Source organism: Mizuhopecten yessoensis, unplaced genomic scaffold (genome assembly GCF_002113885.1).
Source record: "Mizuhopecten yessoensis strain PY_sf001 unplaced genomic scaffold, ASM211388v2 scaffold3235, whole genome shotgun sequence".
Classification (NCBI taxonomy): Eukaryota; Metazoa; Mollusca; class Bivalvia; order Pectinida; family Pectinidae; genus Mizuhopecten; species Mizuhopecten yessoensis.
The window spans coordinates 1,202,194-1,229,254 of NW_018404943.1; the positions used below are offsets into that span (position 1 = coordinate 1,202,194).

At 37.2% G+C, this 27,061-nt stretch overlaps 1 protein-coding gene across 11 annotated transcripts in view; it reads left to right on the forward strand.

Moving 5' to 3' along the window:
* Nucleotides 1-25,118, forward strand: part of LOC110447248 (ankycorbin-like) — a 76,372-nt gene extending 51,254 nt beyond the window's left edge. For 10 of the 11 annotated variants that reach the window (XM_021492806.1, XM_021492807.1, XM_021492813.1 and 7 more), the window contains 17 exons: nucleotides 3,950-4,078; nucleotides 4,202-4,308; nucleotides 4,727-4,821; nucleotides 5,685-5,798; nucleotides 6,242-6,312; nucleotides 6,781-6,876; nucleotides 7,099-7,173; nucleotides 8,319-8,336; nucleotides 10,502-10,621; nucleotides 10,810-10,845; nucleotides 11,155-11,241; nucleotides 12,312-12,387; nucleotides 12,514-12,626; nucleotides 15,151-15,315; nucleotides 15,716-16,834; nucleotides 18,309-18,374; nucleotides 18,904-25,118. In XM_021492806.1, coding sequence (XP_021348481.1) covers nucleotides 3,950-4,078; nucleotides 4,202-4,308; nucleotides 4,727-4,821; nucleotides 5,685-5,798; nucleotides 6,242-6,312; nucleotides 6,781-6,876; nucleotides 7,099-7,173; nucleotides 8,319-8,336; nucleotides 10,502-10,621; nucleotides 10,810-10,845; nucleotides 11,155-11,241; nucleotides 12,312-12,387; nucleotides 12,514-12,626; nucleotides 15,151-15,315; nucleotides 15,716-16,834; nucleotides 18,309-18,374; nucleotides 18,904-18,978 — 2,562 coding nt within the window. In that variant the 3' untranslated portion in view covers nucleotides 18,979-25,118. The remainder of the gene's footprint in view (nucleotides 1-3,949; nucleotides 4,079-4,201; nucleotides 4,309-4,726; nucleotides 4,822-5,684; nucleotides 5,799-6,241; nucleotides 6,313-6,780; nucleotides 6,877-7,098; nucleotides 7,174-8,318; nucleotides 8,337-10,501; nucleotides 10,622-10,809; nucleotides 10,846-11,154; nucleotides 11,242-12,311; nucleotides 12,388-12,513; nucleotides 12,627-15,150; nucleotides 15,316-15,715; nucleotides 16,835-18,308; nucleotides 18,375-18,903) is intronic. The other variant, XM_021492817.1, reaches the window with a different exon arrangement.
* The last annotated feature ends 1,943 nt before the right edge of the window (nucleotides 25,119-27,061 follow it).

The window sequence follows — 27,061 nt, forward strand, 5'->3', positions numbered from 1 at the left end:
CAGGTATTACACCCTAAATCATACCTCTAGTTCTGCTCAAATATTACATAGTAAAACATACCCCTGGATCATGTCCAGGTATTACACCCTAAATCAATCCTCTGGTTCTGCTCAAATATTACACTGTAAAACATATCCCTGGTTCATGTCCAGGTATTACACCCTAAATCATCCCTCTGGTTCTGCTCAAATATTACACTGTAAAACAAACCCCTGGTTCATGTCCAGGTATTACGCCCTAAATCAAACCTCTGATCCATGTGTAGGTATTACACCCTAAATCATACCCCTGGTTCATGTCCAGGTATTACACCCTAAATCATCCCTCTGGTTCTGCTAAAATATTACACTGTAAAACATACCCGTGGTTCCTGTCCAGGTATTACACCCTAAATCATACCTCTAGTTCTGCTCAAATATTACATCGTAAAACATACCCCTGGTTCATGTCCAGGTATTACCCCCTTAATCTTCCCTCTGGTTCTGCTCAAATATTACACTGTAAAACATATCCCTGGTTCATGTCCAGGTATTACACCCTAAATCATCCCTCTGGTTCTGCTCAAATATTACACTGTAAAACATACCCTGGTACATGTCCAGGTATTACACCCTAAATCATACCTCTGGTTCTGCTCAAATATTACATAGTGAAACATACCCTTGGTTCATGTCCAGGTATTACACCCTAAATCTTACCTCTGGCTCTGCTCAAATATTACATAGTGAAACATACCCCTGGTTCATGTCCAGGTATTACACCCTTAATCTTACCTCTAGTTCTGCTCAAATATTACACTGTAAAACAAACCCCTGGTTCATGTCCAGGAATTACACCCTAAATCTTACCTCTGGTTCTGCTCAAATATTACATAGTGAAACATACCCTTGGTTCATGTCAAGGTATAACACCCTAACTCTTACCTCTAGTTCTGCTCAAATATTACACTGTAAAACAAACCCCTGGTTCATGTCCAGGTATAACACCCTAAATCATACCTCTGGTTCTGCTCAAATATTACATAGTGAAACATACCCCTGGTTCATGTCCAGGTATTACAACCTTAATCTTACCTCTTGTTCTGCTCAAATATTACACAGTAAAATATACCCCTGGTCCATGTCCAGGTATTTCACCCTAAATCATACCTCTGTTTCATGTGTAGGTATTTCACCCTAAATAATACCTCTGGTTCTGCTCAAATATTACACTGTAAAACAAACCCCTGGTTCATGTACAGGTATTACACCCTAAATCTTACCTCTGGTTCTGCTCAAATATTACACTGTAAAACATACCCCTGGTTCATGTCCAGGTATTACCCCCTTAATCTTTCCTCTGGTTCTGCTCAAATATTACACTGTAAAACATACCCTGGTACATGTCCAGGTATTACACCCTAAATCATACCTCTAGTTCTGCTCGAATATTACACAGTAAAACATACCCCTGGTTCATGTCCAGGTATTACACCCTTAATCTTACCTCTAGTTCTGCTCAAATATTACACTGTAAAACAAACCCCTGGTTCATGTCCAGGTATTACACCCTAAATCTTACCCCTGGTTCATGTCCAGGTATTACACCCTAAATCATCCCTCTGGTTCTGCTAAAATATTACACTGTAAAACATACCCGTGGTTCCTGTCCAGGTATTACACCCTAAATCATACCTCTGATCCATGTGTAGGTATTAAACCCTAAATCATACCCCTGGTTCATGTCCAGGTATTACACCCTTAATCTTACCTCTGGTTCTGCTCAAATATTACACAGTAAAACATACCCCTGGTTTATGTCCAGGTATTACACCCTAAATCATACCTCTAGTTCTGCTCAAATATTACATCGTAAAACATACCCCTGGTTCATGTCCAGGTATTACACCCTTAATCTTACCTCTTGTTCTGCTCAAATATTACACAGTAAAATATACCCCTGGTCCATGTCCAGGTATTTCACCCTAAATCATACCTCTGGTTCATGTGTAGGTATTTCACCCTAAATAATACCTCTGGTTCTGCTCAAATATTACACTGTAAAACAAACCCCTGGTTCATGTCCAGGTATTACACCCTAAATCAAACCTCTGATCCATGTGTAGGTATTACACCCTAAATCATACCCCTGGTTCATGTCCAGGTATTACACCGTAAATCATACCACTGGTTCTGCTCAAATATTACTCAGTAAAACAACCCCTGGTCCATGTCCAGGTATTACACGCTAAATCATACCTCTGGTTTATGTGTAGGTATTACACCCTAAATAATACCTCTGGTTTACACCCTAAATCATACCTCTGGTTCTGCTCAAATATTACACTGTAAAACAAACCCCTGGTTCATGTCCAGGTATTTCACCCTAAATCATACCTCTGGTTCATGTGTAGGTATTACACCCTAAATAATACCTCTGGTTTACACCCTAAATCATACCTCTGGTTCTGCTCAAATATTACACTGTAAAACATACCCCTGGTCCATGTCCAGGTATTACACCCTAAATTATACCTCTGGTTCATGTGTAGGTATTACACCCTAAATCATACCTCTGGTTCTGCTCAAATATTATACAGTAAAACATACCCCTGGTCCATGTACAGGTATTAAACCCTAAATCATACCTCTGGTTCTGCTCCAATATTACACAGTAAAACATGGCAATCCTTACCATTTCATGTAAATTCACTTCATAGATATCTTTTAAATAATTGTAAGTATTTATATTTATTTCACTTACAAGTATTTATAACTATTTCAGAGGAAATAAAATACTTGAAACCTAAATTGAAAACTGTATCCTATAATGACTTTACAATAACCTGCAACCAGATTGGACCACAATAAAGTTTGATTTAAAATCCTACATTTTAAAACAAACATTATCAAGTGCTTCTGATCTGTGATATTTGAAATCGTACCACCACCAAATTGTCCCTGTCGCAATTGGTGTTTATCAGCTGATCAATCATGCCCCGAGCCTAAATATTTCCTGTTTAAATGTCACCTTCCACTACTGAAACAGGACTGTACCCAGTCTCCTCCGTCTTGGCCAAACTGTACTGACCTTAACTCGTTCAATGATAGCAGGCAATGTTAATATTGAAGTAATTTAAAAGTAACATGTGATTTTGATTGTTAGACTTAGGCCCTTTGCTGGCCTGAGGTGTACATGCTATGTAGTTAATAGCTAATAAAGATGACACAACAATTGTTATAAAGATAGCAGGATGACATAAGTGTTATGTGCCTGTACGACCACATCACTGGTGGAAGGGTTGATGTAAATGTCATTTTTCGTTGATTTGATGCTCTTTTAGGTGCAAATGTCAAAAATATTTTAGCCCACCATCGTCTATGGTGGCTGATTCGTGCCATTTCGTTGTTTTCTCTTTGCCCCCCCCCCCCCCCCCCCCCCCCACCCCTAAATTTAAAAAAAAAAAAATACAAACCCAAATTCTTGGTCTTTCATCCTTCCACCCCGAAAAGAGGAGATTTATCCAACCTTTACTCTTGGTGTCTTGTCTTTTTGCCCCAAAAAGGCAAAACCATGAGTAAGAAAAGTTTCAAGATCTTGTTTTTTAGTTGAAACAGTGAAACAACCATATGGCACAAATCAGTCACCATAATCATCAAATGATAGACTTTTCAAATCGCCTTTTCTCCTTGGTCCGTCTATTTGTCTGTCTACTGCTCCATCAGTAAACTATTCTTGTAATCACTGTTCATGGAAAATATCCTTTTCACTTCTTTGTCAGATTTTGCATACAGCATCGCCTTGTGTCCTAGTTGTGCAATAAATAGTTGTTTGTATATTTAAAGAAAGAGATTGTTGCCAGGTGGGCATCCTAGATTTTAGGGTCAATGTTTATTTTCCCTATTACTCAGAAAGTGCTGTTTGGAAGTACGCTGTTAAAAGTAATTATTTATTTGACTACTTTAATAGGCAAGAGTGGAGATAGAGGAAACCGACAAGAATGAGACGACGGCACTACACCATGCCTGTATGGGTATGCATGTTAACTGTGTCCAGGTGCTGCTCCACCACAAGGCTGACGTCAGCGTGGGAGACAAGGTAGGGTCAAAGTTCACTTCTCCGGGTCATAACTATATCACTGCTGAAGACATTTTAGTTGAAATTTTCTAGAGTTGCAAAAGAATTCTATCCCTATAGACATTGCTGTTCACTCTTTTGTAGACGGACAAGACACCTCTGTTCTATGCCTCACACAACGGGGACTTACAGATCTGTAAGGAGCTGCTGGACCGAGGGGCAGAGGTCAATAGGTGTGACACGTCAAACATGTAAGTGGTCACTCTCTGTACAATCCGATTACATCTTGTAAACCCCTTATTTTTGATACTTTGGTGCAACAGTAGGTTTATATATTCTGTCCGTTGTGCCGTTTTATGGCCATGCCATAGCTTGTTCACATTCACTGACTATCAATTACCACTAAATATATGCATCTGTTATGTCTTTAGCCCAAGGTCAATAAGGTAGTTTAAGTAAGATTTCAGAGGTTAAGTAAAAATTAGTGCAGTTCAATTCCTTGCACTAAAAGTCTTTTGTAGTCTGAGGATATACAGATGAGCCTGCGATTACTTTTGCTCACCAATATACTGCTTGATGTATGAAACTTGGTCCTGTGTGATGTTATTAAGATATAAGTACAATTGCTACATGAAAAACTGTTTGATATGAGAGTTATGTCCCTTCCAGCACCCCACTGATGGCAGCAGCCAAGCAAGGTCATAAGGAGGTGTGTGAACTTCTACTGAGAAAGGGAGCTGACCCACAGGCCACAGACATACAGGGTAAGGGCTGATTGAAGGGGATAGAGGGGGCTACAGACATACAGGGTAAGGGCTGATTGAAGGGGATAGAGGAGGCTGACCCACAGGCCACAGACATACAGAGTTAGGGCTGATTGAAGGGGATAGAGGGGGCTACAGACATACAGGGTAAGGGCTGATTGAGGGGGATAGAGGAGGCTGACCCACAGGCTACAGGCATACAGGGTAAGGGCTGATTGAAGGAGATAGAGGGGGCTACAGACATACAGGGTAAGGGCTGATTGAGGGGGATAGAGGGGGCTACAGACATACCGGGTAAGGGCTGATTGAAGGGGATAGAGGAGGCTACAGACATACAGGGTAAGGGCTGATTGAAGGGGATAGAGGGGGCTGACCCACAGGCCACAGACATACAGGGTAAGGGCTGATTGAAGGGGATAGAGATGGCTGACCCACAGGCCGCATAATACAGGGTAAGGGCTGATTGAAGGGGATAGAGGGGGCTGATCTACAGGCCACAGACATACAGGGTAAGGGCTTATTGAAGGGGATAGAGGGGGCTACAGACATACAGGGTAAGGGCTGATGGAAGGGGATAGAGGGGGCTACAGACATACGGGGTAAGGGCTGATTGAAGGGGATAGAGGGGGCTGACCCACAGGCTACAGACATACAGAGTAAGGGCTGATTGAAGGGGATAGAGGGGGCTACAGACATACAGGGTAAGGGCTGATTGAAGGGAATAGAGGGGGCTGACCCACAGGCCATGGAAAAGTTAAATCAGACTATTATGTTTGGGTAAACTCTGCACTTGTGACATTTTACCATTGTACTTATTCATTATGTCAGTAAACAGAAAGTAAATGTGGTATTGTGCTTCATAGGAAGGAAAGCCCTTCAGTATGCTTTAGACGCAGGACATGAAGAGCTGGAGGAGGTGTTTAGTAAAGCACCGACGAGGGCCTCCTGGGACCTCAACTCATCTAAGACTGCCAATGGTATGTAGGGCCAAGGTTCATAGTAACCAGCTGGAGTCTTGTTAACATCATGGTCTATCCTGTCAAATTGTGTTCTGAATAATTATACTAATTTAGGTCTGTAGAGAAGTTTTGCTATTTTTGTAATTCAACTTTTGCGATAAAACTTCTCAGGGTCAAACTTCTGTTTCTGGAACAAATTTGTGGGGTTTCAAAATTCACATGACCCTGTTAATGGTTAGCAGACCAACCCTCTGTCATAAGGGCTAATAATTCACTGGGATTATTATTCAAATTTTTTTTTTGAGGGCACAAATACTTAACAAGAATAAATCCTCTGTTCTATAAACAATGTAAAATACATGATGGTATACCATAATGAAACAGATAACATGCTAATTATAATTTTAGATCATTAATGAATGAGTTTCAAAGGCTTTTCATGTTGATATTCTTATTGATAGGTCCATCAAGCAGTGCAGATGGAGATGTTGTCATACAGACACCTACATCAGAGATGCCAGAGGCTGATCAGGTACAATCTAAGGCACAATGTTAGCAAATTCAAGGGAGATAACTCTTCTACTATAGCAGCTAAATTCAAGGGAGATAACTTATTTTCTATAGCAGCTGTTGGAATCTATAGATATGTTGTCGGACAATTTAAATGATTTCATTGGTGTGGTAGTCATCCAGAATTTTGATATTCTGAAATAGTTATAATTCAGACCCTTTATCAATATTTCTGTATACCTGTAATTTTACACAAGAAGGGGACTGTTTCAAACAAGTTGGAATTATACCTTACCATGAGATATATTTGGAATATTATATTTAGATAATATTTGAGCGTAAAGAAATATTTCAGTTAATACCTGGACACATACCAATTCTACAGTGATGAGAATCATCCATATTTGATCTATCCAGTCTTACGTGACAATGCCTGTGACTGTTGAATTGTGAAGACTCTAACTGAATGTTTTTACCTGTTGTTAACCAGGTGGATGCAGTTGCTCAGTTTATACCTGCCAACACACCTGAGTTTGACCGGAAGCCTTCCAACAATGTATCCCCTAGCCACCAACCAGTACCTCAGGTAAACAAACAATTTGACATTCGGTGCTTACCTGAACTTTGAGAACTGCCCCAAGTATTTTATTGTATACTTATACATACTGTGGTATACATTATCACCTAAATCAAATTAAGTCTTGTATTCCTGTATTGCTAAAAATAAATCTTAATTATTTTTGAAGACATCATTCATTGCTGTATGTAAATACATGTTTTAGTTATTTTACCTTTACCTTACTTACAGCCAAGAATCACAAAACCAGCAGAGATTCCTCCCCAGGTAAATGCTGTTGACCAGCGTGCAGTGGAGGCCTTCAAGGTATGTGTATAAGACAGTCTTACAAGTATATTACAGGTAAATTTCTTATAACATGTCTTAGGGTAGATTTTTATTTTGTATTGCAGGTGTTATGTAGTCTATTAGGTGTAATACAAGAATATTTATTATATGTGTGGTACAGGTAGTCTAACATACAGGTGTAATGTAGTCTATATTTGTAATACAGGTAGATTTTTTATATGTGTGGTACAGGTAGTCTAACATACAGGTGTAATATAGTCTATAATTGTAATACAGGTAGATTTATTATATGTTTGGTACAGGTAGTCTAACATAAAGGTGTAATGTAGGTAACCTAGTGCATGGGTAGCTTATAATTAGAGCTGCATTGCTGTATGTATGTCTAAAACCAGGATATGTAGAGTTTATCATATGTCTATAGCTACAGGTATTTCTGTGGTGGAGTCAAGACCCTGGTGATATTGTGCTTAGTTATATAGTCCTAAACTAGGGAATGTTTTAGTGCTCCCAAATATGAAAGACATGAGCATGGCAGAAATAGAAAAACAAGGAAATGTTGGATTGGTGAAGCTTTTACTAAATAAGTTACCACAATTTGTAGGAAACAATATCATTTTCCTCAGTATGTGATCGCATGCAAGTTTTAAAGTTTGAATATGTATTCAACATATTTTTATAACATTTTGAGTTATGAAGGTAAGAACACATTTCTTGAGAATTTGTTAATGAATTTGCTTTCAAGTAAATGTTTTGTTTTTTCAATGATTTCTGTAATAATTAAGTTCAGGGATTCAATTTCGATGCTATCACTGGTTAATGTTCAAAAGAATCATAAAGATATCTTTTGTTGTCTTTTATATTAATTTAAGCACAAACTGTCCTGCCATGCAATATCTGACTAAAGACCTCCAATCTAGGCATGTCATGATGTATCTCTTTATTGTATCTCAGCCTCCTGTTTGTGGTGCACTACAAACTATATATACACAAATGGAGTATGGTGTCTCAAGGAAATTAAACTAATTTTTGTTGAAAATTACAAGCATTTATGTTAAGTCTTGTTCTATTCAGGCAGTGAACAGATTTTGTTTTATCTTTTTAAACATTTGTGGTAAATGGTAACTTGCATGAAACTTTAGGCCCCACCATTTTTTTCTTCAAAGGGAGATAACTCTGGAGAGGTAAGGTTATATTAACCAGTATGTGTTGCTGCACGGTTGAGGCCCCCCCTTCCCTCCGTGTTATTAAGTTCCCAGTGTGGTGGTCCCGGTCTTGTGCACACCTGTATCTGACTGGTCACACCTGAATATCTGTAACACCTGTTCCAATGTGGTCAGTGGTCACATCTAGACAGATGTGGTCACTGGTCCGGTCTCTGCTGCTACAAGATTTCTTATGGTAACATCACTTCATCGAAGACATCACTTCATTTTCTCTCAGGGAAAGCATTTCTTTTGTCATTTTGTCTTTCAACATAACCTCATATTGGTCTTTTTTCTCTCAAATTTCATCATCATTGTCATCGTCGTCATCATCATCATTGTCATCGTCTTCGTCATCATCATCATTGCATCATCACCATCATCATTATCATTGCATCATCTGCCCATCCCATGTTAATATGTACTTACTCATAACCTATCATCTCATCTGTCTGTCCTACCCATGGTAATATGTACATTCTCATTACCTATCATCTCATCATCATCTTCATCAACATCATCATCATCATTGTCGTCATCTGTCCTACCCATGTTAATATGTACTTACTCATTACCTATCATCTCATCATTATCATCTCATCATATCATCATCATCATCATCATCATCATCTGACCTACCCATGTTAATATGTACTTACTCATTATCTATCATCTCATCATTATCATCTCATCATCATCATCATCATCATCATCTGACCTACCCACGTTGATATGTACAGAAACACTACCAGTATCTACTTGCCATGAGTCACGTACCTGTTAATTGATGAACTTAACCCACCTTTACTCTCATCTGTAGTAGTACACCATCTTCTTGTGATCAACAAATCTATGAACTTTGCCTTGTCCTTTGTTAGCACAAATAACACACCATAAGACAATATAGCTCACAGTTATTGTGTAAATCCGCGGTGAATTAACTCCAAACATTTTGTTATGTGTTTTCCTCCTTAGGCTTCACAAGAAAAATCTGATGCCTTTTCTTCGGATGGCTTCTCAAATATGTTGTGCATTTCTCCAAGAGACCTTACGGATATTTTTTTTTCATTTTCCAATGCAGAGCTTGCAAATAAGTTTTACATTCCCAAGCCCCTAACCATTGCTAATTTTTCCTCAGAACGAAATAAAACCCATATCCTGCCATGCTTCTTTTTTGCTAATTTTGCTTAATGAATTGCTAGATTTATTATTATTTATTATTATTGATATTTACATATATATTTATATATACCGGATATGTACACCAGATATAAACAGTATTGTTATATCTGTATTCTGTTTTACAGCAGGTATATCTTGTACTTGTGTGACAGATTATATACTATATAGACCTATTATTTGTGTTATTTAAAGGGTTATTAAAGTGAAATCTGTCTTAACTGAACACTGAGAAATTCAAAAATAGATTTGATAAACTATGCATTTAATTCAGAAATATGTTTAGTAAGCCTGACAGAAAAGTTAGAAGTATTATTTGATAAACTCTGTGTTTAATACCTCCCATAGGGTTCTTTGTAAGTCTAACTCTTTTACTGTGTATTTCTTTAAATATTTTTATCGTACTTTCTTTTATCTAGACTAATATTCTAGCTTCTGTGTAAGACCTGTTTATTTCAAATAGACAAAAATGTCCCTGTAGTGTTTAATTTAGACAGGGACCGATCCCTATACACGATGTAAATAGGAATTCTTGAAACCCCAAGTATGAGTATTTGATGACCAGTTCCTGTTTCACATCTGTGTTTTGCATGACGTTTGATGATCTACACTGTCACTTTTGTAGAACATTTCTTGTTTTGCTCAGAGACGATCATCTCACGAGTTTTCCTGCTATTTCTTATTTGATTGATTCAGAAGCATGTGATGCACCACATATCTATATCGGTGTTATTGCCACACTTCATTAATCTTATTAACGGAACTGTGAAAATAAACAAAACATTATGACAGTTGCTTTGTTTCTCTATATTGTTGAATCTGCTCTAGCAGGATCTTTTACCCTAAAATAATTCTGAAAATATAAGCTGTCTGTAAAGACTGCCTGTTGAAAAGGGTCAACTGGGTTGATCCTCCGGTGTAGCAGACTTAACAGTTTGTTTTTAACATATTGTTTCTGTCATCAGGAACTGGAGGAGGAGCATGAACAACTCAACGAAGAGTTCCACAGAGTTACCTCCCATAACAGGAAGTTACAGGGTGATATATTGTCCCTACAGAAGCAGCTACAGGAACTTCAACAGGCGGTAAGTGGGATTTGGGATCAAGATCACTAATCACCTAGTGCTGTCACCTTATGTAAGAAATTATATACCTTAATTTCCTAACTAGGAGTATGACTAATAAAACTCTAATAAATAACTGTACATATCTTGAAATATGTGTTACAAGATGTGTTTTCTGATCAAGCCTGTAAATTGTCCTTTATTTTCAGGCTTCTGAAGACAAGACAAAAGACTTGGAGAAAATGGTAAGTTTGATAGCAGTACATTGCACCAAGTAATGATAAAAGTTCCATATGTAACAAAGAATTAGTAAAAGTGTCTTATTGAATTAATTATCAGGGCACAATGTAGTATGTGATACAGATCTAGATGTGATTATGTGTTGTGTTATTTAACTCAAACTTTATGTATATGCAGTATTGTCTTACTGTCACACTCAAAGTGGACTGAAGGAATGATGAAACGTGTAGCAGATATAGCATAAACAATCATATTTATTTGTATAAACAATCATCTGCATGCGTTGATTAAAAGTCTTAAAACTTTTGTAACAGGTGGAGGGTCTTGAGGTCAAACTAGCCGAGGAAAAGGAGAGGAATCAGGAATTGGAGGAGAAGTTCTCCTCACAGACTAAATCAGAGGTAAGACATAGGTCATCTGTGATTATATTAGGGGGGCCACATGGCCATGCTCCGTAAAATCCACTCAACATTTTATCACAATAATACCATTGTTATAGTTTCAAAGGGAAGAGCATGGGAATTTTACAAATAAATCAACAATTTTATTAATACTTTAAAAACACAATCTTTACAGAATGCAAAAACATAGGTACTAGATACTTGATTAACCCTTAGGTTAGTCTCTACCCATCCTCAGTATCCAGGGGTTACGCTCACTTTCGCTCTCTGGCCCCCTGGAATATGTCATAGCAAAATTGAAGGCTCGAATATAGCTGTTTGATTGGTCTCAGGTAAAAAAAACCTGACCAATCGCTAGGCTGATACCTGTCCTTTGAAGATTACAAAGGAGAGACGCCCGACATTAAAGACTGTCAACTTTTACCGTTACATGACCGTGATATTCTTTTGATGTACATCAAAGGATCGAACTAGTCTTCTTGTCTCATCAACAAGATGGCGCACACCGAGCCTTCAATTTTGCCATGACATATTACCCCGAAAGTGAGCGTAACCACTGGATATCGAGGATGGTCTCTACCCCAATAACATAAGGTTCTTTTCTTCCTTAATATTTATACTTCTTGTTTCCAATGCTTTTTATTCCCCTACAAGCCTTACCACAGGTTTTTTTAAGATTCCATGGCATCTGTCTTTCCGTCTATCTGGTTTTCTTGAATAATTTCCATCATGAGATATTGAGTTGAAAAATTGGTTTGTGGCTTCATCATTAATGGTGACAGATTAAGATCATCACACCTGATTATCCCCCCTTTCGACAGAGTTAATTAACAGCCCTTCAAACTGATAATTAATTCGTGACAATAATTTACTCCGTTTCACATTTACATTGTTTAAGCAGGGAACATGATAATATTGCTTTATCTATACCTGTAATTCCAAAATGTTTGTTATTCATCATTTTTTTTTATAGAAAAGCAGTTACCAATGATTCTAATTCTGTATATTATTTTATTTTTTCTTCACAATGTATCATTGTTTTGAGGTCCTATTGTTTAATGTGATTCCAGAGTGCACCTGAAGAGGATGGGCAATCCACAGGAGATGTCTGGAATGACAGTGAAGATGATTTGTTCGATTCTCCTGGTAAATATTTAAACGTTTCCTTTATTACCCAATCCCTCAGCCCATAAAAACTAAACGGATAGTAGTGTTGAATAAAACCACTGATTGTATGAAGATGTATTTGAGTCGTTATTTTGGTTTAACCAGGTCACAAGGCCAATGGAGGAATGGAGCCTGATGATAAACAGATGGTAGCCTTGTTACGGAGTCAAATCCTCACACTCCACCAGGAGAACGACCAACTCAAGGAACGTGCACAGGTGAGTCATGGTAAAGAGCAGCTCATGGAATGAACACAGGTTAATAATTATAGCGAACAGCTCACAGAATGAGCACAGGTGATTTATAAGAATAAGCAGGTCAAGGAATATGCTCAGGTGAGGCAGTGCAACCAGCAGCTGAATCATTGCATTAGGGCTGAAGGAGGGAAACTCAGATACTCTGCATGGATACTTAGAATTTAAAAACAAGTATTCAGGATAATACATTTTTTTTTTTTTTTTTTTTTTTTTGTTGAATGTACCCGCAACAGCCAGGGTCATAGGAACACAGGCAATAATTTGGTATCTGGGAATCACATTTCAATTTGTATTGATGAGTTGTTACCGTGGAAATGGTTAATCTGGCTGTTTATATTCCTCTTTAACCAGTTATATTTTTGATATCCTTTTATACTTCCTGTTTAACTGGAATAGTGTGAAATTCAAGCTATACAATGGTGTGTGTAGCACTCATCATCTAAATCACTACACACTTGTAACTATCAACTGAAAGAAGTCACAGTGTCCTAACAAGTTTAATCCCTTGTACTAAAATGTAATGATCATCTTGTCTGTTTAAAAGAAAGGTTATTCCTGTTAAATTGATTTTGTAAAGACGGTAAATAAAGGAAAGTGTTACCGCCTTTGATCAAATTGTTCTTAAAATGTCAAACTCTTTTAATCTATAGAACGAGCATAATTTCTCATTCTACTAATTTGTATACCCTGTTTTTAGGTCAGACTCCATAATGATATTCAATTCTAAATCTACATATATATTTCAGTGATATCCTGTTTTAGGTAAAACTTCTTTTGTTTTTCAATCTTCACACCTCAATCACTTGTCATGTGATCACTCCCAGCATGCATTAGTTTTGTCTGGTACACCTGGATCAATCAGTATGAAATTTTCTATCTATTTCATTTTCACTTCAAGGGTGGAAAATTCACAGCTTATAATACCTAAAAAATATCCTCATGTTTTAAGAAGAAATAATTTTTAAAAAATTCTATGAAATTTGAAGTGTCATCAAAACGTTTATGCTATCTAAAAGTAAATATTTTGCCAGTCTGTTGAGATTACTACAAAACACCTTAGTTACATACTATAAACAACATTTTCTTCATCAGGATTGTTCTCAGGGATCACACTATACAGAGTCACTTGGTCTTTCCTCACTGGTGTTTGTACATTGTCTGGTGTATGAAGTTCATGTTTGTTTATTTGTTTGTTTTACTGTTGTTTAGTTACACTGACTGATTGGCTTGTTGAAAACTGTAGTCTAGTTTTTATAGAAATCTTCAATATTAGCCATAGAACTCTTTTTTATTTTTTAATGTTTATGTTGTTCATTAAGAAACCAACTCATGGTACATGATATTAAATTAAAAGGAGGCATGGAAGTCTAGTGGTAGGATGCCGGGCTCGTGACCGAAGGGTTGTGAGTTCGAGTCGAGCAAGATACTTTACTCCGTTTGTTCCAGTCTACTCAGCTGTAAATGAGTATGTGGTTGGGCAGTGCTAGAAATGTAGAATGCTAGCTGTGAGTGCCTAAATGGCAGCACCGGCTATATGCTCCCCAGGGAGTTGAGAAAGATATTGGTTGGTTGCAAAGGCCCTATAACCACAGATAATAATTTGTGAACCGTTTTGAGACAACCTACGAAGTAGGTTGTGATAAAGCGGTATATAAGAACCTCAAATTATTATTATTATTATTTAAATATCTTTATATTTATGTTGTTCAGCCCTTAGATAAACCTACCAACCAAAAATGATGTTGTAAACCAAAATAATCAAACACTACTACATGTAGATGTTGTCTAATCAGATACTGTTTGGGTTTTCAGACACACTGCTGGAGTAACCAGTGCTCGATCATTATAAAGCATCAATTTCAAATATGATAGAAGTGGTTTCCACTTGACGCTGGTCATCTTATGGAAACAGTATAACCATAGCAAACATTTCTTTGTTCCCACAAAAATGGCTGTTACACCATTTGGTAAAACATTTTGCTTAGAATTTATCATGAACAGAAAAAAATCCACCCAGAAACACGAATTGTTTGTTGTTTTGAGCTAAATATAGGGATTGATATACATTCTGATGGTATATGCGACACAGTTTTGTGCATCTTAGAATACGTTTAAATGAAGCTGTGTTGAATACCATCATATCAATGTCAGAAAGATTCATTTCACGCCTTATATAAAAGTTAAAATCTAGAACTTTTTAAAAACTTGGGCACTTCTTTGATAATTTAGGTACATATGGTCATATATTTGCATTATGTTGTAATTAACTGTGAGCACTTTTTTCCATGTGCCATTACATGTCATTTTCTACAACTACCATCGTGTAAGAAAAACAAAAGTAACTGTCATCATAATGTCACGTATAGTCCAATCTAATCTAATTCAGATCTTCGCACTACTTCCATTTATTTTGATTAGACTACAGAATGGACATTCTGTACTCTAGTGATTGGTTAATAGTGTATACATTCCTGGCCTGTTTCAGTCTGTACCTCCTGAGGCTGTAGGGACTCCCTCTTTCCTCGCCCCCGTGGCACAGGACCTGCCCCCGGGGATCAGAGTCCAGCTTGAGGAAAAGGAAGAGGAGTTGGAGGAACTCCATAATAAGCTCATCACCTTGGAGGAGGAAAACAAGATCATCATTGAACAGGTAATCACCCCATCAGACGTTTTTCTGATCTGTACTAAGAAGAGATCACTCGTGACGAGATGGTTCTTTGGGTACATAATCTGTTAAGAAATGGCAAAGTTGCTGGTGACCAGATGGATTTGTCCGTAGAGTTAGGAAGCCCAGACTCACATTTTGTAAAAAAAAAATGTTTTCTATAGAAAGTTTTATTTTGCATTGAATCACTTAAAATGTTCCGTTATGCATGTCTCCAAATTAACTTTAAATAATAGAATATCAATATGAGTATAATGTAATTTTAGTGCTGTATATTTTAATTTTCACAGTAAGTTTGATTTTAAATTAATACTATAATTACATTTTGAATAAGTTGTGAGAATGAAACCTGCTGATTAAAGATATCTTTACCTTTTCTACTCAGATTAAGAGGAACAGACACAGGGAGGAAGACTTTGTGGAGAGGGAGATTCAGACATCTCCTAAGACCGTTAACGGAGACAACCAGTCATCACCAGACAATAGATCCACACCAGACCAACTCTCAAAAACAGCGGCTAAATCAGAGGATGTCGGTGATGAGAAAAGTGAGGAGGTGGAGAAATTGAAACACGACTTAGAAACACTGAGAGAAACGTACGAAAAGTTGGTACAGGCTGGGGACAATCTGCAGGACATGTACGACCAGGTTTTACAGGAGAAAGATCAACAGTCTGAGGAGTTCGAGAAACTTTTACAGGAAAAAGAAGAAATTGTGAAAGAAAATGAATTTCTTTTATCTGATGGCAATGCCATGCATGAGGACCTAGAAAAGTTAGTGCAAGAATTAGAAAAAAATCAGGAAAACTTAGAAAAGGTTCAGTCTGAGAAGGAGGATTTAGAGCGAAAACTTGCAGCTGTAAATATGTCAGGTAAAGCTAGTGAGATGGCGAAGCTGATGGAGGAGCGTGATGGATACAAATCACGATATGAGGAGGAGGTGGCGGAGCGTGGACGGCTCCAGGAGAACCACGACGTGGTACTGGAGGAGGTACAGAACCTACAGGAAAAGAGTCAGGCCATGTCATTGGAGCAGGAACAGATTCAGCAGGAGTACGAGGGCCTACAAGACGAGTACGATCAACTTTCACAGCAGTCGGAGGCCCTCCAACAAGACTACACACAGCTGGAGCAGGACTACTCAGAACTGCTCGGTGACAAGGAGAAGATGGAGCAGGAATTCCTAGAGGTGCAGACAGCCAGTGTCCAGGTGGAACATCGCAACCCGAGCCTCCTCGAGGAGAAAGAACACCTCCAGGAGGAGTACGACATGCTGGACTACGAGAAGGAGCAGCTAGAACTCACCATCGCAGAAATGTCAAAGAACAATGCCTTGTTAGAGGAACAATTAGATAAAATTAGAATTGAGTTGTCAAGGACACATGAAAAATTGAAAAAGGAATCTGCAATTAGGGCACAGCAAGAGTCTGAATCAACTACAGACAAGGACAAACAAGCGAAGTCTCAACAAACACAGATATTACGCCTACAGCAACAGCTCGCAGTAAGTTATAATTACCATAGCAACAACATGTGATAAGTTATAGTTACCATAGCAACAACATGTGATAAGTTATAGTTACCATAGCAACAACATGTGATAAGTTATAATTACCAAAGCTATGTATAGCAATGACATGTGATAGTTATAATTACCATAGCTATGTATAGCAATGACATGTGATAAGTTATAATTACCATAGCAACAACTATTGATAAGGTACAATTACCTTAGCTACGACTCACAGACAGTTATAATAACCATAACAACAACATGTAGTAGGTTGTTATTACCATACCTATAGCAACAACTTGTGGCTTATTGGGTTAGTTCTATATACTGACCTCATTTTATGTTAGTACAACATACTGACCCTGTATTCTGTCAGAACTACATTATTGGGTTAGTACTTCCTGTACTGACCTCGTATTGGGTCAGTACTACATAATCTGACCTCATATTCTGTCAGTTTTACATGTACTAACCTCATATTGGTCAGTGGTACATATTGACCTCATATTCTGTCGGTACTAAATACTGACCTCGTTTTGGGCTGGTACTACGTATTGACCTATTCTGTCTGTACTACATACTGACCTCATTTTGGTTAGTACTAAATATTGACCTCCTATTCTGCCGGTACTAAATACTGACCTCGTATTTGGCTAGTACTACATACTGATCTCATATTCTGTCGGTACTACAGACTGATCTCATACTCTGTCTGTACTACATCCTGAGCTCATACTCTGTCTGTACTACATGCTGAGCTCATAATCTGCCGGTACTAAATACTGACCTTGTATTTGGCTAGTACTACATATTGATCTCATATTCTGTCTGTACTACATGCTGACCTCATATTCTGTCTGTACTACATACTGATCTCATATTCTGTCTGTACTACATGCTGACCTCATATTCTGTCTGTACTACATACTGATCTCATATTCTGTCGGTACTACATACTGACCTCTTATTTGGTCAGTACTACATATTGACCTCATATTCTGTCTATACTACACGATCTCATATTCTGTCCATACTACAGACTGATCTCATATTCTGTCTGTACTACATGCTGACCTCATATTCTGTCGGTACTAAATACTGACCTCTTATTTGGTCAATACTACTTACTGGTCTCGTATTTGGCTAGTACTACATATTGACCTCATATTCTGTCAGTACTACAGACTGATCTCATATTCTGTCGGTATTACAGACTGACCTCTTATTTGGTCAGTACTACAGACTGACCTCTTATTTGGTAAGTACTACATATTGACCTCATATTCTGTCGGTACTACTTACTGACCACATATTGAGTCAATAATGATAAGATACTGAATTAATTGTGTCAGTTGATGACATGCTTCAGCCAATGTGAATGCTACATGCTGGACATCATACTGTGAACCCTTAGCCAGAGAAGTTTGTATTCCCAGTCATAAGCTAGATTATTTTGTGTTTGTAGGAAACAGATCGACATCACAGGGATGTTGTAAACACATACAGAACGCACCTCATCTCGTCAATACAGGTAGGTCACATGTCTGTACATACAAAAATGCAAATCTTGTCTTCAGTGTTATAGATTATTTTTTTGTGTCCGTGATAAATTTTGGCTTGTCACAGATGGATTTACAAAGAAATATTAAATTGAAGTGAACAAAAGGATAAAGGGACTTTAAAATTAATAGAATGTGAATAGACTTTTTATCAAAATAAACCAGAATAATGTCAATATTTGTGTAGAAATCTAATACATTTGCATTAGACCTAGAAGAAATTTGTTTTAATGTTTTTCTTTAATCAGTTATATATTTATAGTGGTTGTATTTTTGAAACTTTCACTTTAAAGTAAATGTGGGAATTAGACATGACTCTGATTGTGTGACACTTTAAATGAAACAACATAAAGACTACATTGTATAAAAAAGGTTTTCAATTTTTATACAAAACATTAATTAAAATAACACAAGGCTTAATATATGATATATGTCACCATTGTGATTTTATTGTTGTTTGATATATGTGTCCCATCAACATGACTATTTTCTTATACACAGGGACATATGGATGAAGATGTTCAGCAAATCCTGTTCAACATAGTTGACCTACGCAGCGTGGAAGAGTACTGCTGACCCTGGCTGTGCCTGCCTTCCTCGTCTCCATGGAAACTCAGCAGCATTGATCATGTGATCTGTACAGAGTGTGATCAGAATGGGAGCTACAGGTGTGATCTTGACCCTGGCTGTGCAAGACTTGTCTCCATGGAAACTCAGCAATTGATCATGTGATCTATAGTACTGAGTGTGATCAGAATGGGAGCTACAGGTGTGATCTTTACCCTGGGTGTGCCATCCTCGTCTCCATGGAAACTCAGCAATTGATCATGTGATCTGTACAGAGTGTGATCAGAATGGGAGCTACAGGTATGATCTTGACCCTGGCTGTGCAAGACTTGTCTCCGTGGAAACTCAGCACCAATGATCATGTGATCTATAGTACTGAGTGTGATCAGAATGGGAGCTACAGGTGTGATCTTTACCCTGGGTGTGCCATCCTCGTCTCCATGGAAACTCAGCAATTGATCATATGATCTGTACAGAGTGTGATCAGAATGAGAGCTACAGGTATGATCTTGACCCTGACTGTGCAACACTTGTCTCCGTGGAAACTCAGCACCAATGATCATGTGATCTATATTACTGAGTGTGATCAGAATGGGAAATACAGGTGTGATCTTGACCTTGGCTGTGCAAGACTTGTCTCTATGGAAACTCAGCAGCATTGATCATGTGATCTTTAGTACAGAGGGTAAACACAATGGGTGTTACAGGTGCAATCTTGTGATTAGCCTAGCTGTGAAAGCCTCATATCCATGGAAATTCAGCAGTATTGATTACATGTCTGGTGCAGAATAGGATGGGAACTGAAGCTACAGGTGGGATTTTGGTATTCACTGTCCACTGTTGTCCTCCTTGTCAAATATCACCAGGTTGCTCTGATGACCTGGCCTTATATCAACACCTGTTTCAGTGATATCCCTGGCCTGTAGGTTTCTGTGATGATGTCTCCGGCCTGTATCGACAGGTTTTGTGATGTCTCTGGCCTGTATCAATAGATTTGAAGTGTCCTTGACCTGGAAGTTCCTGTGATGTATTCGGTCTGTATCGACAGGTTTTGTGATGTCCTTGACCTGGAAGTTCCTTTGATGTCTTCAGCCTGTATCAACTGATTTCTGTGCCGTGCTGCACCAACAAGGCATTGGCCAAGTGACCCTGTCCTCTAGGAGTATTTTAGACACCTACTTTTTAGTTGTTACAGCCCACAGTTATGAATATAATTCCACACCTTGTGATGGTTGGTAGAAAAAACAGGATTCTGGGTAAACAACCTGTTGCCCTGTTCTCAAATAACCTTCCTTTCTCGAGAAAATTCCTCTGTTTGGATAAGACTGGAAGTATTTATTATGGCTCAGCATCAGCATTTTGTAAATTAGAGAGATTTGTTTATTCATACATGAAACAATGACACAGTGAGCTAGGATGGATAAGGTTGTGATACACATTAGGGGTATGGACCTTTGTGAGGATATTATGTTTTATTAGGGAGATAATTGTACTTTTGATTATACCCTAATTTCACTCTCCTTTATTTGATTAATCAATTTCTGTTGCAATGTATTCTCCACATGAAGTTATCCTCATCCTGATGCTAATTGTAGGAGTAAGTTTGTGTTGATGCTGCTGGGAATGACTCGGGTCTGCCTTACAGGTGATGTGCTGTGAGATTTTACATTCCTTGGGATAGTGTAATAGACATTGTGTGTCCTTGGTGACCAGGTGACAATCCTTAACAACAATATAAGGACCAAGGTATATATCTACAGGTAGCTTACAGTATACTATTCATATCCATTCATGGCTGCAGAACGAAATATGAATTATAGTAGATAAATTCGGTGTTATTTTTATATAACAATACTTAGTAAGATGTTTTATGTTGAAAGTGTGTGTAAGTATGTGTATTATTTTATATACAGTTGTGAGGGACCTCATCATTTTACTAGTGTTGCCATAAAAACAAAATTTTATATTCAATATTTTTATATGATTTATTAATGATTAGTTGGGGGTGTTGGATAGCATCGATACATAACGTATTGTGTTTATTTGTTTTTAGTTGTGTCTGTGTGTTTACAGCTATCAACCTTTGTTGAGGTAACCTGCTATTTTATAAACCCTGTAAAATTGGTAATAACCAGTGTGAGTGATATCTGCTGGAGTATCCTGTACCCTGTCTTAGTGTTACCTTCCTGTACAATCAAAACTGATGTGGTTGAAGACTCAAATGATAAAGAAGTATTTACATAATTCTAAGAATCGTCTCCAAAATATTGTTCATTGATTCAAGATGCAATCTCAGAAGAGAGAAAACAACACCTCTTCACAAAGAGATTATGAATGTGAATGAACTACAGTCAAAATAAGCTTCACTCAAATGGAGGGCTTGATTGGTAAGGGAGAGGCTTAGTGAAGAAGAGTAGCAAAAATTCCACTTAAGTCTAGCACCCTTATATTTTAGGGAGGTTGAAAGGTCAGTTATTTGCAGAAAATTCCCTAACAAACCAAACAACATAGAGCTTGTTTTAAAATATTTTTCAAGGAAAGAATTAACTTATTGAAAGCTGTTCAGGGTTTGTTTCTGAATACCATTTTTGATGGAATAAAGGTGTTTTATAGCCATTAGGACCAACTCACCTGTCAGTATTCAGCGATGCTACAGGTTTTGACACATCAATATACACATTCTTTTATAGAAAGAGCTAACAGCACAGATACTGTTTCTAGTTTTTGCAAACACTTTAGGTTGTCTTGTCAGGTGTACATGTAAATTTTGGTGTAAACATTTAATTAAAGTGAATATCTACATATCATTCTAGTGCTTCCAGAGGATATGTCAACCTCGTAACCAGGTAAACCCCACCAAAACCACAATTGCCTAAATAAATACAATTCATGCTACAAGGATTTTATTGAGAAATTGCTACACTATTTGTATGAAGTCATGTCTCTAGTTGGACCAAGCAGCTTTTACAAAAGCAGTCAAATACCTTTGACATTAATGCTAAGAATGTTTGATTTGCAAAATTTTATGGAAAAGTTTCTGTCTGAATAAAATCTGGTTACCAGTACTTATTGTATAAATGTTGCTATGTCTATTTTACAATTTGCAAATGAACAAATTTCCTTTTTCCATGTCTTCCATATTTTGTGGAAAGGAATTCCATTCCAGAACAAAAAGCATTCTTGTTTTATACACATGTGTGTTTTAACATCAAGCCAAAGTTTGGCCTATTCTGACTTTGAAATGAAGTTTAACATTGATTTTAAAAGATGTTATTATTTTTATTTTGTCCATTGTCTCTGAACATTCCGTGATTAACTTAATCCCACCTGTCTGGACAATTCTCCGTATAAATGAGCCGTGATGTTGGCCTAAAGTTTAGTACGGTAACATTGACTTGTGATGTAGGTTAGGATATTTTACCTTTACCATACATATCAGTTACCTGTGGTCCAGTCCATCTAATACACGTACTGTATTTAAAGACACATGCTACCTTTATACAGTAACATTATCACTGTTTCAAAAGAGTTCAATTGATAGAAAACTTTTGGATTTTTTTAAATTCTTATTCGAACGAATTAATTTTGTGATGGCATTTTTGAAAAGTAAATACCACTTAATGCGTTGCTTACATTCCTATTCTGACTTTGAAATGAAGTTTAACATTGATTTTAAAAGATGTTATTATTTTTATTTTGTCCATTGTCTCTGAACATTCCGTGATTAACTTAATCCCACCTGTCTGGACAATTCTCCGTATAAATGAGCCGTGATGTTGGCCTAAAGTTTAGTACGGTAACATTGACTTGTGATGTAGGTTAGGATATTTTACCTTTACCATACATATCAGTTACCTGTGGTCCAGTCCATCTAATACACGTACTGTATTTAAAGACACATGCTACCTTTATACAGTAACATTATCACTGTTTCAAAAGAGTTCAATTGATAGAAAACTTTTGGATTTTTTTAAATTCTTATTCGAACAAATTAATTTTGTGATGGCATTTTTGAAAAGTAAATACCACTTAATGCGTTGCTTACATTCCTATGATTATACTTGTACTGTACGCTGGGGAACTTTCACCGAGTCGATAGTTCACCCTTCACTAGTAAAATCCCTATTTGCCCAGTGTTAATTTGCTCTCCACATGTAATCTCTATATACTAAGTATGTTATGAAGTGTACAAATATTTACTGTCACGATAAATTGGCAGTCATTACTGAGGTTGAAAATGCAAAAAACAATTATAAACTGTGGAGAAAATTTTCTGGCATGCAGTCAGTATGTCTCATTTTTCATTAAGAAAACAATAAGGGGGATAACTCCCAACACAAATCATATATATACTGTATAGCCCTGCATGTTCAGTAACAATATCATCTTGCCATTAGATATAGATAACTAACAGTAAAACACTCTTCATATTTTGAAAAAATGGCAGAGATTGAAGTTAGTCGATCCCAGGATTATTTTCTGGTGATGTATTTGGTTGTACAATATTAATACTCAAGGTCAAGTTTCAAGTTAAGCAAGACCCTAAAACATTTCACCTGTGGGAAAGGGATGTGTAGTACATGTAGCAGAAATTCCATATTTGTTCGATCATTCACTCATCTGTAAACAAGGGGTTAGGGTATAAGACAAGAAACCTGAACAAAAAGGATGATATAGTCTCAGGGAGGCAGTCCTAACATCAGTTTTTATGTGTTAAACCACTTAAATGTTGTAACCATACAAACAACTACATTGATCTTTAGAACATGTGTATACATATCATCATTACTCTATATACATATCACGATTAGTCTATACATATCTGATCTTATCATCAGCATTTTTTTTACTGCTTTTTGAAAATAACATTGTGTATGACTGTTTGATTCTGTCTATGTGTGAGAGTTTGAGAGGTACATTCCATACTGTAATATATTACAGGTTTAAGCCAATTACCAGATTTTATCATATTTACATGAAAGATGGCCATCCTGATCATAATAATTTTTTATCATTCCGTATGTTATATCAGCAATAAAATATTGTTTTGGTTAGCAAGTGTAATCACACATTGCATCAATAATACAGGTGTGCCACACATATTATCACACATGGCATCAATAATGCAGGTGTGCCACGCATATTATCACACATGGCATCAATAATGCAGGTGTGCCACACATATGATCATGCATGGCATCAATAATGCAGGTATGCCACACATATGATCACACATGGCATCAATAATGCAGGTGTGCCACACATGTGATCACACATGGCATCAATAATACAGGTGTGCCACACATATGATCATGCATGGCATCAATAATGCAGGTGTGTTCCATGTATAATTTCATTTTCCATCAAAAATACAGGTGTGTACCATGTATAATTACATTTGCCATCAAAAATACAGGTGTGTAACATGTATAATTACTTTTGCCCTCAAAAATACAGGTGTGTACCATGTTTAATTACACTTGCCATCAAAAATACAGATGTGTCCTATGTATAATTACATTTGCCATCAAAAATACACGTGTGTACCATGTATAATTACATTTGCCATCAAAAATACAAGGGTGTACCATGTATAATTACACTTGCCATCAAAAATACAGGTGTGTACCATGTATAATTACATTTGCCATCAAAAATACAAGGGTGTACCATGTATAATTACACTTGCCATCAAAAATACAGATGTATTCCATGTTAAAATAATTACACTCACCATCAACAGTGGAGGTATGCTCCATGTTTGTTGGTGTTACATTATCAATAAACATGTTCTCCATTATGAAGTGAAAATGTGAATCAATGATTTTAGGAATAAATTGGTGTATGAAAAGACAAAGACAGTAATATTTAGAGAAGAGATAGATGTTTATAAATCTTGTTGATAGGATACCAGAGAATGGAGTGCTAATAGGGTAAGGGTTTAAATGATCAATATCTATATGCAACTGCAATATTTTTGGAGTAATATATAATATATGTAGTTAATAAGAATACTTCATAAAATCATTATCAAACAACACATATGTTGTTGATTCAAAATGTCTCTTTGCAATCTTATGTATTTATACATATATGGCAATGATGTTAATAGGAATGAGTACAACAATAAAAAACGCCAAAACACTAAACTGATTTCTTTTTTTGTACTGTCACAGAATTTTACATTAATACTTACGATGTGTGTGAAGTTTCATTGACTAGTTATACATATATATTTTTAAATGACAATTTGTAACCATAAAAGGAGAAGATGATCCTACAGTTATTGGTGTCTACAGTGTATCCTTGACGTGTGGTTTGTAATGGTGTTATTCGTGTCTTCAGTGTATCCTTGACGTGTGGTTTGTAATGGAGTTATTCGTGTCTTCAGTGTATCCCTGACGTATGGTCTGTTATGGAGTTATTGGTGTCTACAGTGTATCCTTGACGTATGGTTTGTAATGGAGTTATTGATGTCCACAGTGTATCCTTGACGTATGGTTTGTAACGGAGTTATTGATGTCTATAGTGTATCCTTGACGTATGGTTTGTAATAGTTATTGGTGTCGACAGTGTATCTCTGACGTATGGTTTGTAATGGAGTTATTCGTGTCTTCAGTGTATCCCTGACGTATGGTCTGTTATGGAGTTATTGGTGTCTACAGTGTATCCCTGACGTATGGTCTGTAATGGAGTTATTGATGTCCACAGTGTATCCTTGACGTATGGTTTGTAACGGAGTTATTGATGTCTACAGTGTATCCTTGACGTATGGTTTGTAATAGAGTTACTGGTGTCGACAGTGTATCCTGGACGTGTGGTTTGTAATGGAGTTATTGATGTCTACGGTGTATCCTTGACGTATGGTTTGTAATAGAGTTATTGGTGTCGACAGTGTATCTCTGACGTGTGGTTTGTAATGGAGTTATTCGTGTCTTCAGTGTATCCTTGACGTATGGTCTGTAATGGAGTTAATGATGTCCACAGTGTATCCTTGATGTATGGTTTGTAATGGAGGTATTCGTGTCTACAGTGTATCTCGACGTATGGTCTGTAATGGAGTTATTGATGTCCACAGTGTATCCTTGACGTACGGTTTGTAATGGAGTTATTGGTGTCTACAGTGTATCCTTGACGTATGGTCTGTAATGGAGTTATTCATGTCTTCAGTGTATCCTTGACGTATGGTTTGTAATGGAGTTATTGGTGTCTACAGTGTATCCTTGACGTGTGGTATGTAATGGAGTTATTCGCGTATGGTCTGCAATGGAATTATTCGTGTCTTCAGTGTATCCTTGACGTATGGTCTGTAATGGAATTATTCGTGTCTACAGTGTATCCTTGACATGTGGTCTGTAATGGAGTTATTGGTGTCTACAGTGTATCGTTGACGTATGGTCTGTAATGGAGTTATTCGTGTCTTCAGTGTATCCTTGACGTATGGTCTGTAATGGAGTTATTGGTGTCTACAGTGTATCCTTGACGTGTGGTTTGTAATGGAATTATTCGTGTCTACAGTGTATCCTTGAAGTGTGGTTTGTAACGGAGTTATTCGTGTCTACAGTGTATCCTTGACGTATGGTTTGTAATGGAGTTATTGGTGTCTACAGTGTATCTCGACGTATGGTTTGTAATGGAGTTATTGATGTCCACAGTGTATCCTTGACGTGTGGTTTGTAATGGAGTTATTGATGTCCACAGTGTATCATTGACGTATGGTTTGTAATGGAGTTATTCGTGTCTTCAGTGTATCCTTGACGTATAGTTTGTAATGGAGTTATTGATGTCTACAGTGTATCCTTGACGTGTGGTTTGTAATGGTGTTATTCGTGTCTTCAGTGTATCCCTGACGTATGGTCTGTAATGGAGTTATTGGTGTCTACAGTGTATCCTTGACGTATGGTTTGTAATGGAGTTATTGATGTCCACAGTGTATCCTTGACGTATGGTCTGTAATGGAGTTATTGGTGTCTACAGAGTATCCTTGACGTGTGGTTTGTAATGGAATTATTCGTGTCTACAGTGTATCCTTGACGTATGGTTTGTAACGGAGTTATTCGTGTCTACAGTGTATCCTTGACGTATGGTTTGT